Here is a 15,006-nt window from a genome sequence, read left to right on the forward strand (position 1 = left end):
TCGACATCGATGGATGGGGCGTGACCCTACTGATGGATTGGATGATCATAGCAGTACCGAGGTGCCTTCGCTATTGTTTGCTCGTTAAGGACAAGGCCTGTGCCACCCCGAGAGCTGCGTTGACCATTGTCTTTCACTCATCCCCACCTTCTTCTCTATCAGCGGCGGGCCTAGTCGACGCCCCTCAGTCTTCCTGCCAACACTCGGTGAGCTGTGTCTAGCCTTCACGATATCATGCCACTAACAGGCCTCTGCCGCTCCATAGTTGACATCCATGCAGGCATTTCCTGTGCCCGCGGTACGCCGCCTCCTGGCTATCCCAGAGGTACTGGCTCAGGTGGCAGAAGAGACGTGGTCGAGCAAGAGTCTCGCTGCCCTTGCTAGGACTTGCCGTGACTTCTGTTCTCCTGCCCTCGACAAACTATGGCAACATCAACCAGGCCTTGAAAATATCGTGAAGTGCATGCCCGCGGATCTGTGGGAGATGCAGCCAACTCACGATGACGATGGTAGTTCAACCATAGTATGTCTCGCTACGTCACTTAGCCAACACCACGTTCATGTGTATATCTTCAGATATTCCAACGACCCCTACGCCCTGAAGACTGGGTCCGATTCGATGTCTATGCCCTCCGCATCCGCGAGCTCTGTATCGGCTTCCGAAGATTGTACTACGAGGTTGGCAGACCGAAATTATCAAGCGAGGCGCTAGTCACTTTGGATCAATACAACCCTTCGAAGGCTTTATTCCCGAACCTTCGTTATTTATACTTGAGCAGCATCACTGATACCGACGTCGTACCGTATCGCCGCCTGTTCCTCAGCCCCGCCTTGCTCGACCTCGTGATCGAGTGGGAAGTCTTTGACGTCAATGCTGCGGCTCTCCTAGATCACCTCTCCGCACACTGTCAGAGTGTTCGAATACTGAATATCGCAACTCAACAGGAGGAATCATGGTCCTCGCCCGGCCCTGTTGAGATCCGAGCTGGTATTTTCGATAGCTTGAAGGCTTTGCATATCCTGTCCTTCATTTCCGCCGTACCTCTCCCTGCCGCCGCCTTCATGGAACTTCAATCTTTGCCTCATCTTACTGATCTACACATCTCAATACTGGACGAACCCGCATCGCCGTGGACATTTCCTGTCGCTACAGAGTTCCGGCCGTTCCGTGCGCTGCAGCTATTCTTCATCCGATGCTCCCAGGTAACGGACTGCTCCAAAGTGCTGGCAGCATTCTCCTTCCCTGTGCTAGAGGGCCTCACAATTCGTGCAGGAGAATTCGGCTCCCTGGGACACCTCTTCCGAATCATACGCGACAACTGCTCGCATACGTCTCTCTGTCACATCAGCATTTGTTGGTGTGACCTGTTCGATCAAGACCCTGGACCAGTGGAAGCCACTGCAAGTGATTTCCGAAATCTGTACGCCTTCCATGAACTGCAGGTCCTCTCGGTGGAGACCTTCAATGAGATTCGGCTCACGGATGACGACCTGAGAGACATGGCGCTCTCCTGGCCGTACTTGGAGTCTTTGAAGCTGCTCCCTAGCAAGGACAAGGAGCGTCCACCAGAGACCATCCGAGTCGCATCCGCCGGCACTCTCGCCGGGCTCATTCACTTCGCAAGCATTGCCCCCGGCTGCACACACTCCATATCGGGATCGATACCTCGCAGGCCGACGCTGCGCGCATCATCGAGGCGCTCTCCGGCGCCGGGCCGATGCGTATGTCTGCTCTCAGATGCCTTACCCTTGGCAGATGTGTGCCTGTAGGGGATCCGAACGAGGTTGCGATGTCGCTCGCAATCATATTCCGACGCCTGGAGAAGTTCATAGGCGGCTACCCACAAGAGAATTCGCCGGAGTGGAAGCCCACAGAATTGCTCCTGCCGGCCTGCGCCTCGTACGTGGCGAGTCACACCGTGTACGTAGAAAGGTGCGTGAGCCGGCCTGCTTGTCACCAGTCGCTCTCCGAGTTGAGTGCCTCCTCTCGCACTAGCCCTCACTCTGAGTAGAAGCATGCGATGTCGCATCGGAATATTTGTGTTTCAATAGCAAGACGGGCGTATAGATTGTGGTTTTCCGAAGGCATGTCGTGGTCGCGGCGGAGCCAGCTTTATCTTGCGTACTCTCGAACCGCAGTGAGACTGGTACGTCGTCTGTCGTGTTGGATGGTGCGTATGACAATGTCCATGACGACGTGTATGATATCGTGTGGGACCGAGACTGTCATGATTTACCGCTGGACAGACCCGTGAACTGTTTTTCAAACGCACTGAGTGCTTCCGGCCACCCCTGGAACATGACTGCGTATGTACGTCGCCCATGGGTCAGATTCGTGGATCGCTGACAGCGCCCGGTGACGGCTAGGTAGATGTATCTGTCAACACCACAATCGCGTTTTTCCCTTAATCTCGTGGCTCGCTAACTCGCTAATTGAAGCGGTATGCTTTGGTACTGCTACAGGCAGAGCCGTGCACTGCTAGTTCACCACTAATTGCGACGAGTTTCTAGCTGATTCAGTGGTCACTCTTAGGGACTGCAGAAAACTTCCGAAAACCACGTCGCCGTGCATGCCGTTGTCTCTGATGGATGTGCCTATGCGGACCACGGTTCCACCATCTCAACAGGCCTTGTGGGACCGATATGACTTCCGAGCACTCATCCGCATTTGATGGACACTGTCTCCGCGAATCATCTAGACGAACAACGCAGAATGGCGCTGGATGGAGGGCTATATATTGCGTCGCACGCAGGGCTGCTGACCCCACTCACCTCTGCTCGCCGAGATGAAGGTCACGTCTGCCATCTTCCTCAGCGCTGCTGCTCTGTTCCACGCTGCTTGTGCGGTCCCACTCGGCGAGATCGACGGTCAGCTCTCTGGACGCGCCAGTAAGGTGTACGTTGTGACGGACGGTATGGTTGCCTCTCGCCTCTGCTGATCCGGGTCTCGCTGAACGAGTCTTCCTTAGACATCGTGGAACGCACCGGCAATGATGTAGACTCTCCATCTCAGGTTACGAAAAGTGAGAATTCCGGGAGCATGCAGAACACACGTGCTTTTGCTGACCCGTTCTACTAGTAGACCTCGATAAGCGTGGCAGCGACCTTTACACCGTCACCGATGGTATGGTCGCGCACTAGGTCTCGATACTATAGGCTGACGGTCTATGCCACAGACGTGGTAAAGCGCGATGGCGGAATCGTGGCCTATAACGGTGTGTATCTGCTTGACTATCCAGCTCTTTGCACTGACGATAAACATCAGAACTCGACGAAAGCCTTTAAACGAAGACCTATGTTCACAAGAATCCAAGCTATATCGGGGGAGCATGGTCCGATGATGGGCAGCCGTAGACTCGATGAGTCGTTGACAAGGAGCATATCTTGTAGGCTATACGTAGTGGTGAATGGTTCTGCTAGCATTGGCAATTCAAAATCTTCGTGTGAACTCCATGTTGTGAACTGTGAACCGCATCCAGTGCGGTGCACGGCGGCGGGTGTTTGCTAGCACTTTTTATGTTGATGCTCTATAGTGATAGTCAAAGGGAGAGCTTAAATAAGAAGATGTCCCGGTGACGGGAATGAACGGTCCATCACCATCGCAAATGTCAAGTCCAAAATGGTGATCACCAAGTGATCACCAGTACGTCTCGTAGTACTTATCGACGGGTTGGGGGCTCCCATGTCTCCAGCCAGCTCTTCATCGCAGCTATGCCCTGAGTCTGAGATCTGAACAGCAGCGATTGTCGAATCGACTTCCCCATTCGCGGCATCCATATCTGAGCAATGGTAGCCATCACCCATGACGATAGGCTGCATGGCAGTGCTTTGACAGGCTGTCCCGTCAGCGGAGACAGTCGCAACGCGCCATGGGTCCTCTGAATGGTGTTTGCATAAGCGATAGGACATGTTTATTCAGGCTTCTACTCACTCTCTCCGTTCGAGAAGAACAGGCGATCAGCCTTGATGAACCATCCATGATACGCCGCATTCGTCTCGTTCACCTTCGGCGTTGGTGGAGTTGAACGCCTCCGGGAACATTAGCATGCTTCTTGGTTAGATCCTTCAAGACAGTTGTTACGTGACTAACCTCCCAGTAAGTTGGCTGGATCAGACAAGAAACAAGAGTCGGCTCGCCATCAGGCGCTCCGTCTTGATAGAAGCCCATTTGGTTGCAACTGTCGAGGCATGTCAGTGCACGACCTTGTCGATGTATAGTATCCATGGCTGTACAACCACGTACAGGATCCAGTACCATGAACGATCGGCGTTGTTGACAGTAAGGTCCGTGTAATAAGTTGCGCTTGCATTGTATCTCCCAAAACACGTTCTGCTGCGGGATCGTCAGCTAATGTGTTCCTGACTATGAACCATCTAATTTGAACTGACTCAGCGTCTTGATCATCGCAATCTGCGAGACCTCCACTGCTCAACAATGTTTCATCAAGGGTGAACAAATGAACTCACAGCGTTGATAGCACACCTCTTTCCAGAATCCGGCCCATGAATTCAATGCGTTCTGAAGACCCCATCCCTCGGACGGTGCGGTCTGATTATCCTTGACTTCCAACGCGTCACAAAAATGGAAGAATAGAGGGTCCGACAGGTTAGACGAGGGTTGGAGGCCTTGCCATGCGAAGAGTGGGTGTTGCACTGTGTCGTCAGGCGTGTCACCAGTGCAATCACGAAACCATCAGAGAAGCAATACGCACAGGCACTCGCGAAGTCATCGAGGTGTGTAAGATGCATGCTGAAAAGTTCCTTGATCTCGTTGATGGCAGTATTATTCCCAGATGTGAACACGGAATCGACGTGCCCGATTACCGCCTGTACATCAGCGGAGCAATTCTGTGGCATATGCTTTCGAATGATATTGAAGTAGCCCCAATAGTCACTGATATCCTCATCAATAGGACCGAGAAGAGAATGCAGTCGTTTGACGTACGCGATACTCTCCACGACACCTGACAAGGACCATGCAGCGTAGAACACGTCAGGTTTGCTACAGGGATTAGAGCGATTAGCATCAGATACCATAGGAAGAGCGCAAGGTAACCTACTTGACTTTAGTGAAGCTGGTTAACGCGCCGGCATAGCTGCCCCCAATGAGAATCCATGGCGCCTCGTCCGGTGTTACATGGTCGCCACCAGGCATCGGCAGCTTCACGTTGTATGCGATGTACTCGAAATCGTCAATCGCTTGCTGGATCGTGTGATACTGCAGGCTCTCGACTGAAAGGTTATCATATGGGTTTGAATAGCCATAATAACGGTGCTCCAGAACGATCGTCGATCCATTCAGTTCCTGGGCGATCATCCCGTTTATCGTGGAGTTTACGAGGGAGTCTTCAGAGCCTATGGCGGAATACATTCAACACAGACCCTTCAATTGGTAGAGGACACACACCCTCTGCGTTCCCTTCTCTGGGCGTGGTCAGAATGATTGGCCCGCCTATGCCTCTTTTCTCAGCGACGATGTACTACGTTTCGATATCTGCTTACCAGCTTCATAGAACTCCCATGTGTGCCAATATCGCTGTTTGAACGTCCCGATGCTGGGATTAGTGTGGTCGATCAACTGATCAAAGTAGTATGTGTTGAGAGGCGGCAATTCGGTCCCATTGCGATCCACAATCGCTGCGTCCCGCCGTATCTGGTTTTTCTTGACGAAGCTTCTTCCGAGAGGTCTATGTCTCGGGGACAGGGCACCTGTACCCACCGCCAACAATGCCAAAAGTAGGATAGCGCTCGTTCGCATGAATCGTGTCATGAACCAAGGCTAGGAGAAAGAGTGACTATGGAAGAGAACGGATGAGCTCACTGATATGTATGCGAAGGCTAACCAGACAATTCAATCGGCTGCCATCAATCTTCGGAGAACGCACTGCGAGAGGGCGGTGAGGAGTTACGTGAGACCGTGCAACGTAGTCCGGAAGCCTCATCAAGGGCACAGGAAGATGTTGAGAACAGTCGAAGACACCTGGGCGCGGCTGGCTGGCAGAGCGACGGTCGAGGGCGGCGACGCTGGCTGACAACATGAGACGTCAGTTAGTACGCATTTTTCGTACGGAAACGCAAATGGCTGTACCGGGGATTCCCAAGCGTGACCAAGGCAGAAAAAACAATGTTAAGCGCCTGCATGGCTGTGAGTAACAATTGTCCTGCGTTATAAGTATCTGCTGTGATCTGCCATACATTCAGTGGTCAAATACGATCAGTAGTACAGCAGTAAGCGGGCGGGACCACACCACGCAGTATGAAGTGCGCGTTGGATGATCCAGATTGACCGACATAGGCTACTATCTGCTACCATTCCGGCGTACTCAGCGGAAGAGCATCAGCATTTGTTAACCACGTACCCGAGACTGGCCGTGCATAAAGCACGGTGAGTGATGTCCGCCCATTGGGTCGCATCAGAGTGCGTACAGGCCTCTGGCCGCGAAGTTTTTTTTTTTTTTTTTTTTTTTTTTTGGAGGGCTGTGACGGTTTCTGGCACCAACCAATGGGGTCGGCCCGGTCAACCAGCCGGCAAGCGGGTTCCCCCGCTATGCAATCCAGGGCAAAATGCGGTTTACGCACGGCTTGTTAGGGCCAGTGTGGGACTCATTCATCCGGGATCCCACTGGGGAATTCCCGGTGCAATACCCACTAAAACCCGTGTTTTAATCCAGTCATCTGTTAGGTCTTCCTCGTTCTCGAGGGTGCCCCGCCATGTTTTTAGTGCGACGTCCTGACTGAGGGCGCTTCGACCGAAGCGCTTGTGTGTCATCGCTCTGTCGAGTATTAGTCTTGCGTTTATAGAGTGCACCCATTTGTTTCGGACGGTTCTGGCTGAGTGTTCCCAGCCGTCTTGGTCGCTGTGTCCTATCGTCCTTTCGCATCTAAGCTTCCAGACCATGTAGGCAGATTCCGATCCTAGGATGCGCCACAGGCGCGTCACACCTATGTCTTCCTTCCCACTCGTTGGCTCGGTCCACGCGCGCAAGCCAATGCCCAGGATTTCGTGTATGTTTGGCTGCTGCCATCTCAGCCCTTTCCGGGTCCACACGGTCCTCATTAGGGACCACACTTCCTCTCGTCCCGTCGCGGCACACTCAAACAGGATGTGCTCTATGGATTCAAGTTGACCGCACCACGAACAGTGGGCGCGGTCTTCATAACCTGGTATGTTTATCCAGTACTCGCCACACCTCAGGGCGCCGTGAGTTGTTTTCCACAGGAAGTCCGTGATCGGCCTCCGGATGTCGGGGCGTGTTTGTGACTTCCAGACATCAGCTTGGTTGACGGTGCGGCGGTGCGTTTCCTTGTAGTGCTGTATGATTCCGTTGACGATCTTGGTAGTGCGTGACCTCCGGGGCGGCGTTTTTCGCTGAGATATGCCTTTGTACGCCAGCGATTGCGTCAGTCGTGACAGACGGACGCCGGAGAGGTGGAAGTTCGTCGCGACCGCTGGAATCACCCTCTTTTTGGGCCCATGTTGGTTCGTGTATTTCGCAGCTGTCGTTGCTTCCCGAAGTTTTTTCCTGTCATCCTCGTTGCCTTGGGCGGCCACCCGTATAGCGGTTACCGCGCATCGTCGGCGGAGGCAGTTTACGAGAGCCTGTAAGTGCGTGGCGTTCGGGACGTCGATCCATCCCTTATCTTCCCAGACGCCTAGTTTCTCGAGTAGGGCTGTTCGGAGGAAGCCAGATGACACGACCAGGTGTATCGGGGCGTCCCAGGGCACGGTCTCTGCCGCGTACAGCGCCGCCATTATGCCTCCAAGGGCATCACCGGGGGATCGTTCTATGATTGTTTGTTCGACTAGCGCGTTTCGTCGGTCTCTTTCTCCGAAATAGGCGAAGCCTACATTCACCTTCCGTGCTTTTTGCGACTTGGATGCGATTTCCTTCGTGTTGAGGATCACAACCGTCGTTGATTCTTCGACGATCTGGCGACCTGGTCTGGCGCGGATCGCGGGTGGGGCATCGTGAACCTGTGGGTGTACGAAGGCACGGAATGCTTCAGAGACCTGGCCTCTCGAGGTGACTGTTGGGTCGAAGACCACGTCATCGTCGGCCAGGAGGGCAGCTGTGTTCTGGTCTTTACGGCGACGGGTCAGGGACAGTCCGTCCGAGGGGGCAGTGAAGTCCGGGTGCCACTTGGGACGGATTTGGTCGAGTAGCTTTCGTCCCGCGGCCCGGCAGGCATCGGGGTCCCTGCATCCATTCATCCTGGCGTTCATGCAGTCATCGCACATGCATGGTTCCCCCTCGGGGTCATTTGGTGCCCTTCGGTGGTCGAGTAGTCTTATTACGTCTGTGAGTCGTACTACCCCGTGTGTTAGTCGTAGGCAGTCGCTTAACCCTGTGTTATTCAGTCTCCTCAGAGCCGATGTTGCGCCGAGGTGGTACCAGACCGGAAGTTGTTTCTTGAGGTCACTGTGCAGCCTGATCGCTGCGAAGCTTACGTCGTGTTTCTTTGCGGTTTTGAGCACCGACTTGATCTGCGTTGACAGGCCTGATCTTCCAGATGTTGCCGGCTTCCAGCTCTGGAGGAAGCTGTTAATCTGGGCCTCTGGCCTAATTGCTCCTGCGTCCTTTGTAGTGTGGTGGCTCAGTATAGCGTCCAAGACATATGCCCACTTTGGCCTGGTCTCCGACAGGTCAAGGTATTTTGTGATCCACGTGAGTTCGATCGCCTCATTCCTTGTGGCGATATCGAGAAGGCCGATCCCTCCTTCTATGCGTGGTTTGTGTAGGATATCGAGGCTTATCATGGGTTTGGAGTCTCCCCATATGAAGTTGCGAATCATTTTGGTGAGTTCTGTTTCGACGGAGGGGGGCATGCCTTGGACTTTCGTCAAGTATTGGGACATGCCCCCAGGTCCCATCTGTACAATGTGTCTTTTCCCTTGGAGGGACGGGTGGCATTTGCCCCATCGTTCCAGGAAGAGCCTAATCTTGTTGAGGACTGGCGTCCATACGGCGATGTCGTTGACCTTGTTCCCGATCCATGCGCCTAGGATTCGCACAGCTTCACCGTCTTTGGCTATGTGAATGTTAGCGGGTATACGCTCATCGCTTTCTGCAGGGTTGATTTGGCGGGTGGTCCAGACCGACTCCCTGTACTCCTCGCTCCCGATAGGGATGACTTCCGTTTTGTGATGGTTGAACTTTGCTTTGGAGGCAGCGCACCATGTGTGGAGCACGTCCCAGAGTTGGGACCACTTATCGTGCTTGGATAGGAAAGTTGATGTGTCGTCGGCGAACAGAGAAGCCACCAGACGATCTGCGAGACCCGGAATGGAGATACCTCGAAGGCTTGATTTTCGGAGCATGCAGGCTAGGGGCTCGATGGCGATGTCAAATAGTAAGCATGAGAGGGGGTCGCCCTGTCTGACTCCGCGTATTACCACGAAGAAACCACTGACTTCCCCGTTCAGGATCACGACCGTCGTGGCGCCTTTGTATAGGTTCTTGATCCTTTTGATGAACTCGGGTGGGAAACGGCACACTTCCAGGATCATCCAGAGGTATGTGTGATCTATCTTGTCATATGCCTTCTCCTGATCGAGGGCTATGATGACCCCGTCTTCTTCCATTGCCTCGGCGTATTCCACAGTGGATTTGCAGAGCTGAGTTTGGTCTTCAATGTGTCTACCAGGTACAAATCCGGCTTGGTCGATATGTATAATTGACTGTGCGATTCTGCCGAGGCGGGTGGCGAGTATTCGGGTGTATAGTTTGTAATCGGAGTTGAGGAGTGTTATGGGTCTATAATTGGCGATTTCTCTCTTGTCTCCTTTCTTGTGGAGGGGGCACATCCATCCCTCCGCGAACTTTGAGCCTGGGCGTGGCCCGTGTGTCTCGAATTCGGCGTATGCTTGCCTGAGCATGCGGAGAGCATCAAAGGATGGTGCGTTTTCGTCCAATCTTCGTCTACGTGTATGCTCTTGATGTAGGGCCTTCCAGAACTCGTACGGTATCCCGTCGAGACCTGCAGCTCGGCCAGTGCCAGCTTTCTCTAGGGCCTCTTCAACTTCGTCTTCTGAGATCGTGTCTATTAGGGATTGCTGTTGTGCGTCATTCAGTTTCTCCGTCACCGCGTCTAAAACAGTGCGTGTTGCCCTTTCCGTCCAGTCGAGCCCATTCAGCTGTCTCATGGAAGGTCATGGTACAGCCGACGCGCAGTCTCGTGGAACAGGATGGGATGGGCCGACGCCGGCCGACCGCGACTGTCTCACGGAAGGCAATCGGGTCGGCCGAGGGCAAGGCGGGCAAGGCGGGCAAGGCGGCGCGTGGGACTATTGGCTCTCAAGACGGATTGGTTCACTACCCAACGCAGCTCGATACAAAAATGGACCATACGTTAGTAGAAATGAATCAAATTAGTGACTGCCAAACATTCTTGTCCAGCCGACGATTGTGTCTCCCCCATGACGATGCACTACCCGACTGTGGGCTGGAGATGGTTTGCGGCCGACCACCGTCTTAGTTCACCCGACCATTCCGTCTCACCCATACCAATACGCCCACCGACCGTCGGCTGGTGAAATGAGTCCAGCAGATGCCCGTCTTAGAGCACTCGACCGTTTAGTCTCACCCATACCAATCCATCCACCGACCGTCGGCCAGTGAGTGTGTCCGGCCGATGCCTGTCTTAGTCCAGCCGACCATTCCGTCTCATCCATACTAATCCATCCACCGACCGTCGGCCAGAGATGGTATGCAGCCGATTCCCGTCTTAGCCCAGCCGACCATTCCGTCTCATCCATACTAATCCATCCACCGACCGTCGGCCAGTGATTGTGTCTGGCCGATGCCTGTCTTAGTCCAGCCGACCATTCCGTCTCATCCATACTAATCCATCCACCGACCGTCGGCCAGTGAGTGTGTCTGGCCGATGCCTGTCTTAGTCCAGCCGACCATTCCGTCTCATCCATACTAATCCATCCACCGACCGTCGGCCAGAGATGGTATGCAGCCGATTCCCGTCTTAGCCCAGCCGACCATTCCGTCTCATCCATACTAATCCATCCACCGACCGTCGGCCAGTGAGTGTGTCCGGCCAATGCCTGTCTTAGTCCAGCCGACCATTCCGTCTCATCCATACCAATCCATCCGCCGACCGTCGGCCAGAGATGGTATGCGGCCGATGCCCGTCTTGGTCCAGCCGACCGTCTTGTCTCATCCATGGCGAACCACTGTCCGACCGTCGGCTGGAGTAAGTCCTCAGCCGACCACATTGTGATGCAAGCCGACCGTTGTCTCATCCATGGCAAACAAGCAACCGACCACAGGCTAGAACATGGTTTGCAGCCGACCACTAAGGTTGGACCCAACCGACCCAGTCGGCTGAGCTACGACAGTCTGTTGGCGCACCAATGGCTGTGCCAAGAATCTGGACCATAGATTGAATCGATGCAATAATTGTGTGTAACTGCCGTGAAACGCCGCTGCCAGTAATGCCGCCGCGTACCTCGACATCTACTACTGCTGAAGAATGGAACCCAGGATACACACAGCAAAACGACTCCGCTGGCGGAGGCAGCAAATATAGGTGATGGGATGTGTACCGTTGACTAAGATTTTGAACTTCTCAAACGTAGGCCGTAGACTGGATCCCTCATAAGCCCATCCAATAACCGTCTTGACCGAACCGTCTTGAACGAACCGTCTTGACCGAACCGTCTTGATTGAACCGTCTTGAGTCAAATGACCTGGGCCAACCGTCTTGATAAGCCCGCGTTGACCCCGCCGTCTTGACACAGCCGATAACCGTCTTGAAACGGCCCAGTACAGTGTCAGATCAAACACTGGCATTATAGGTTTACATGAGGACTCATGTTAGGTTTGACATCTTTTTTCCCGCTCAGTACTCGCTCTTCCCCAATCTGGCATGAGCTCAACTCCGAACTTAAGCCTACTGTCACGTGGCTCCGAAGTCACGATACACTCATCATCCTGATATGGTGATCGCATTCCGATCACAACAGACAGCCTCCTGTCAAGTGATACAAGATCATCTGGCTCTGGGCAGTTGTAGCCGGCCATCTCAAGCGTGCGATCAATACAAGCCATAACAAAAAGATGTAGGGCTGCCTTGACTGACATTGCAAGTCGACCTCGCCCCTCCGCCAGCGATGTCGAATACACCACTACCCTCGCAGGCTGAGACAGGTTCGCTACTTACGATTATCCGCTAATTGAACAACGAGCTTACACGCATTGGCTGCAAGGACGGTCGGAAAGCAGCGAGCTTCATCCGATGCGAGAGGAACGGTCGGAATCCCCTGACGGCCTGCTCAGAGCGGCGTACATTGGCGTAAGTCCTACCGCTTTGACTCAGATTGCCAGGAGGAGTGACTGCTGCTCTCTCTGCCCAGGCCGCCCAATCCCCTCCATTATCACCTTCGAGCTCTGAAGACGTAGCAGCGGCAAACGATCCCTCGCTGTTACCCACATCAAGCGAAACCCAGACAGCCCGGGACAAGGACGACGAATCGAGTAGCGACGCCTCCCCGTTTGGATGGTTTCAGGAGCAGCTGCGAGTTCTGCAGGAGGTGCACGACGACGAAATGGACAACCGGCGTGAAGAGCTTGAGCAAGCATTCGACCGTATTGACTTCCTGGAGGATCAGTGGGAAAGGGCTCGTGATGAGGCAGGGCGAGCAATACTGGAGATCGACGTCCTACGCGGTGCCAACACCGAGCTGCGCGCCGCCCTGTCGGAGGCGAACGAGAGGGTAGTCCTTTTGAGCGCGCTTGTTAATGAGCTTCGGGAGAATCTGCAGCCGCCCAGCAGAGACCAGTAGCACCGTCTTGGATAGTCCTCACTATCGTCGCATTCCTATGCACGCTCACCGCTTTGAAGCGCCCCACGCGCAAGCTAAAAGTTCGCCCACGACAACGTTGAATACATGTCTGGCTGAGAGGACTGATGGCCGATTGCAACTGTGGAGCTATCAACGGAAAGGGAAGTTAGGCGAACCATCCGGTCCTGGAAAACTAGCCTACGCCCATGCCCACCTGCACGTGTACATCCGATAAGCCCTCTCCCATGCCGTACAGAATCGAATCAGCTGGGCTTGACCGACGACCTCCATTCTCAGTAGGCACCATGAGAACACCGACAGGCAAACGGGCCATAAAGATTCCCCTGAGGAACACCTTAGATCCAAAGGTCGTTGTTCGCGTTGCAATGGCGGTCAAGAAGGTGACCAAGCGCGGAACAACATATTCGATGAAAGAGATTAAACGACACAGCTCGGGAGCACCAAACGTTTTAACAACAGGAAGGCCTAGCAGAGCACCCCGAGAGCGTCCTGCAGACATGACCCAGGACGTTGACCTAGGAGTGAACATTCAGCTCGGACCAGAGCACGTGAAGGGCAAGGGCCGTTCGGGGAAGGTGAGCTGCATCAAAGAGGGGGTGACTGCAGAGACTGACGGGTGCCCACAGTCACAAGCGGATTTCTTGAACGACTGGCTGCCACATCGCTCAATATTCTTGAAATATCTAATCAATGCTGAGGCTCCTACGGATGAGAGACAATGCAGGGACTGCAAGACGGTGTCTGCCCAATGGAGATGCACAGACTGCAACGGCAGGCCGTCCCTATGCACGGGTTGCTGCTTGGAACGTCACGCAAATGACTTTCTTCACCGAATCGAAGAATGGATTGCCTCGCCAACTGTAAGACGATGTCCCCAAAGGTGTGAGGATGGTCTGACAAGCATCAATAGAGAGGAGGAAACGCAACTCACAGGCATCAAGCCTCGGCTGATGAGAGTGACATAATGCAAACGGACGATGACGGCGGTCTGCCACAGCCTCATCCCAGCCAAAGCCAAGACGGGAGTCAAGGCGGTAGAAGCCAACGCGGTGGGAGCCAACGCGGTGGGAGCCAACGCGGTGGTCCCGCCGGTCCGAGTCAAGACGGAGGTCATATCGGTACAAGCCAAGACGGCGGCACGCCGGCTGGACTTCAAGACGATAAAGGTCAGAGATGCCGTTGCGAATTGTGTCCGACACCTTACAAGGCGTTTCATTTGATGGAGGCTACTACTTGAGGAGCTGTCTCGAGTCAGTTGGGCTTCGTGTGCCGCTTGGGCACGGAGGTAAGTGTTGCCCGTGCAACCCGCGTACCCGCGAAAACGAGGAGACAAATGTCACCGACTGCGGCCAACCACAACAAACACACGCTAGAGCTCGATCCATTACCGTTGTGGACATCACTGGTGTTCATATGGTCTGCGTTGTGTGGTGCAGCTGCCCATCGGGTGACAGCGACCATCTTCAGCTCCTGGCAATGGGTCTATACCCTGCTACAGTCAAACAGCCTGCGACCGCGTTCACCTTCCGAGCACTGGACGACTTCCTTCTAGCTAACAAGATCTCCGGAAACGCAGCTCAGAGCTACTTCGAGCGATTGCGACGTTTGACAAGCCCATCGTTTCCAGATGATGTCCCGGTAAGCAGCATAGTGTATTTCGTGCAGTTGGCTTACAACGGCCCTAGGATCGATATAGGGAGCTGCTTCGCGTTAGTCGTCAATGGCGAAATTTAAAATACCGAAAGTGGTATGGATTTGGGCATGGTCGCAGTGACATAGGACCGGGATCCCTCGCGTTGGCCTGTGTCGCTTGCCCTCGTCCAGGCGTCAACCTCCTGCCAGGCTGGGAGCAGGATCAAGAGCAGTGAGTTGGCAGTTGGTATCATTAGGAGACTTATGGCGGTAACCACGCGATATAGATGGAAGTACACCCAAACCTTCGTGATGGATGGCAACTTCAGCGCGGAACATCTGAAGATGAAACTGCCTTTGGAAGACATTGCGTTGGCGGACGGCCACGGATTCATGGTAACGGACAAGCCTTACAAACAGCACGTCGCTACAGCAGCTGATCGTCGAGAAGTGAGAACGTACTCCATCTTCGTGGGACTGTTCTGAGATTATACAGAAATCCACATGCCATGCGCATCGCGCGGTCAACGCGGCCAACGCGGATAGACACGACATGA

General features: G+C 54.0%; 7 protein-coding genes across 7 annotated transcripts; 4 read left to right on the forward strand and 3 right to left on the reverse strand.

Annotated features, from left to right (window-relative positions):
- Positions 1 to 274: 274 nt before the first annotated feature.
- Positions 275 to 2,012, forward strand: B0H18DRAFT_1126579 (uncharacterized protein; the record flags this gene model as incomplete). The annotated part of the gene is made up of 5 exons (XM_048035181.1): positions 275 to 523; positions 577 to 1,581; positions 1,626 to 1,722; positions 1,771 to 1,933; positions 1,997 to 2,012. 5 exons carry the CDS (start codon positions 275 to 277, stop codon positions 2,010 to 2,012), a joined length of 1,530 nt encoding a protein of 509 aa, XP_047885800.1.
- A 774-nt stretch (positions 2,013 to 2,786) lies between these two features.
- Positions 2,787 to 3,285, forward strand: B0H18DRAFT_1126580 (uncharacterized protein; the record flags this gene model as incomplete). Its single annotated transcript, XM_048035182.1, has 5 exons — positions 2,787 to 2,913; positions 2,970 to 3,023; positions 3,083 to 3,124; positions 3,177 to 3,215; positions 3,266 to 3,285. 5 exons carry the CDS (start codon positions 2,787 to 2,789, stop codon positions 3,283 to 3,285), a joined length of 282 nt encoding a protein of 93 aa, XP_047885801.1.
- Positions 3,286 to 3,642: 357 nt separating this feature from the next.
- On the reverse strand, positions 3,643 to 6,068 carry B0H18DRAFT_1050762 (serine carboxypeptidase S28-domain-containing protein). Its single transcript, XM_048030945.1, has 12 exons — positions 5,503 to 6,068; positions 5,408 to 5,452; positions 5,061 to 5,355; positions 4,946 to 5,002; positions 4,713 to 4,894; positions 4,468 to 4,653; positions 4,390 to 4,411; positions 4,244 to 4,333; positions 4,091 to 4,178; positions 3,932 to 4,004; positions 3,757 to 3,878; positions 3,643 to 3,722 (listed from the first exon to the last, which is right to left on the reverse strand). The coding sequence occupies exons 1-12, from the start codon at positions 5,768 to 5,770 to the stop codon at positions 3,660 to 3,662; spliced, it is 1,491 nt and encodes a 496-aa protein (XP_047885802.1). The 5' UTR covers positions 5,771 to 6,068; the 3' UTR covers positions 3,643 to 3,659.
- A 539-nt stretch (positions 6,069 to 6,607) lies between these two features.
- B0H18DRAFT_888860 (uncharacterized protein) lies at positions 6,608 to 7,057 on the reverse strand (the record flags this gene model as incomplete). The annotated part of the gene is made up of 1 exon (XM_048041247.1): positions 6,608 to 7,057. One exon carries the CDS (start codon positions 7,055 to 7,057, stop codon positions 6,608 to 6,610), a length of 450 nt encoding a protein of 149 aa, XP_047885803.1.
- A 639-nt stretch (positions 7,058 to 7,696) lies between these two features.
- On the reverse strand, positions 7,697 to 8,758 carry B0H18DRAFT_888831 (uncharacterized protein; the record flags this gene model as incomplete). The annotated part of the gene is made up of 1 exon (XM_048041245.1): positions 7,697 to 8,758. A coding segment is annotated over one exon (1,062 nt), but the record flags the coding sequence as incomplete, so codon positions are not given.
- A 3,366-nt stretch (positions 8,759 to 12,124) lies between these two features.
- B0H18DRAFT_1126582 (uncharacterized protein) lies at positions 12,125 to 12,796 on the forward strand (the record flags this gene model as incomplete). Its single annotated transcript, XM_048035183.1, has 3 exons — positions 12,125 to 12,161; positions 12,221 to 12,306; positions 12,368 to 12,796. 3 exons carry the CDS (start codon positions 12,125 to 12,127, stop codon positions 12,794 to 12,796), a joined length of 552 nt encoding a protein of 183 aa, XP_047885805.1.
- A 1,398-nt stretch (positions 12,797 to 14,194) lies between these two features.
- On the forward strand, positions 14,195 to 14,987 carry B0H18DRAFT_860401 (uncharacterized protein; the record flags this gene model as incomplete). The annotated part of the gene is made up of 4 exons (XM_048039709.1): positions 14,195 to 14,455; positions 14,503 to 14,681; positions 14,737 to 14,899; positions 14,946 to 14,987. Coding segments are annotated over 4 exons (645 nt in total), but the record flags the coding sequence as incomplete, so codon positions are not given.
- Positions 14,988 to 15,006: the final 19 nt, after the last annotated feature.

Source organism: Fomitopsis serialis (genome assembly GCF_022376445.1).
Source record: "Fomitopsis serialis strain Sig1Antser10 chromosome Unknown B0H18scaffold_205, whole genome shotgun sequence".
In the NCBI taxonomy this organism is placed as follows: Eukaryota; Fungi; Basidiomycota; class Agaricomycetes; order Polyporales; family Fomitopsidaceae; genus Fomitopsis; species Fomitopsis serialis.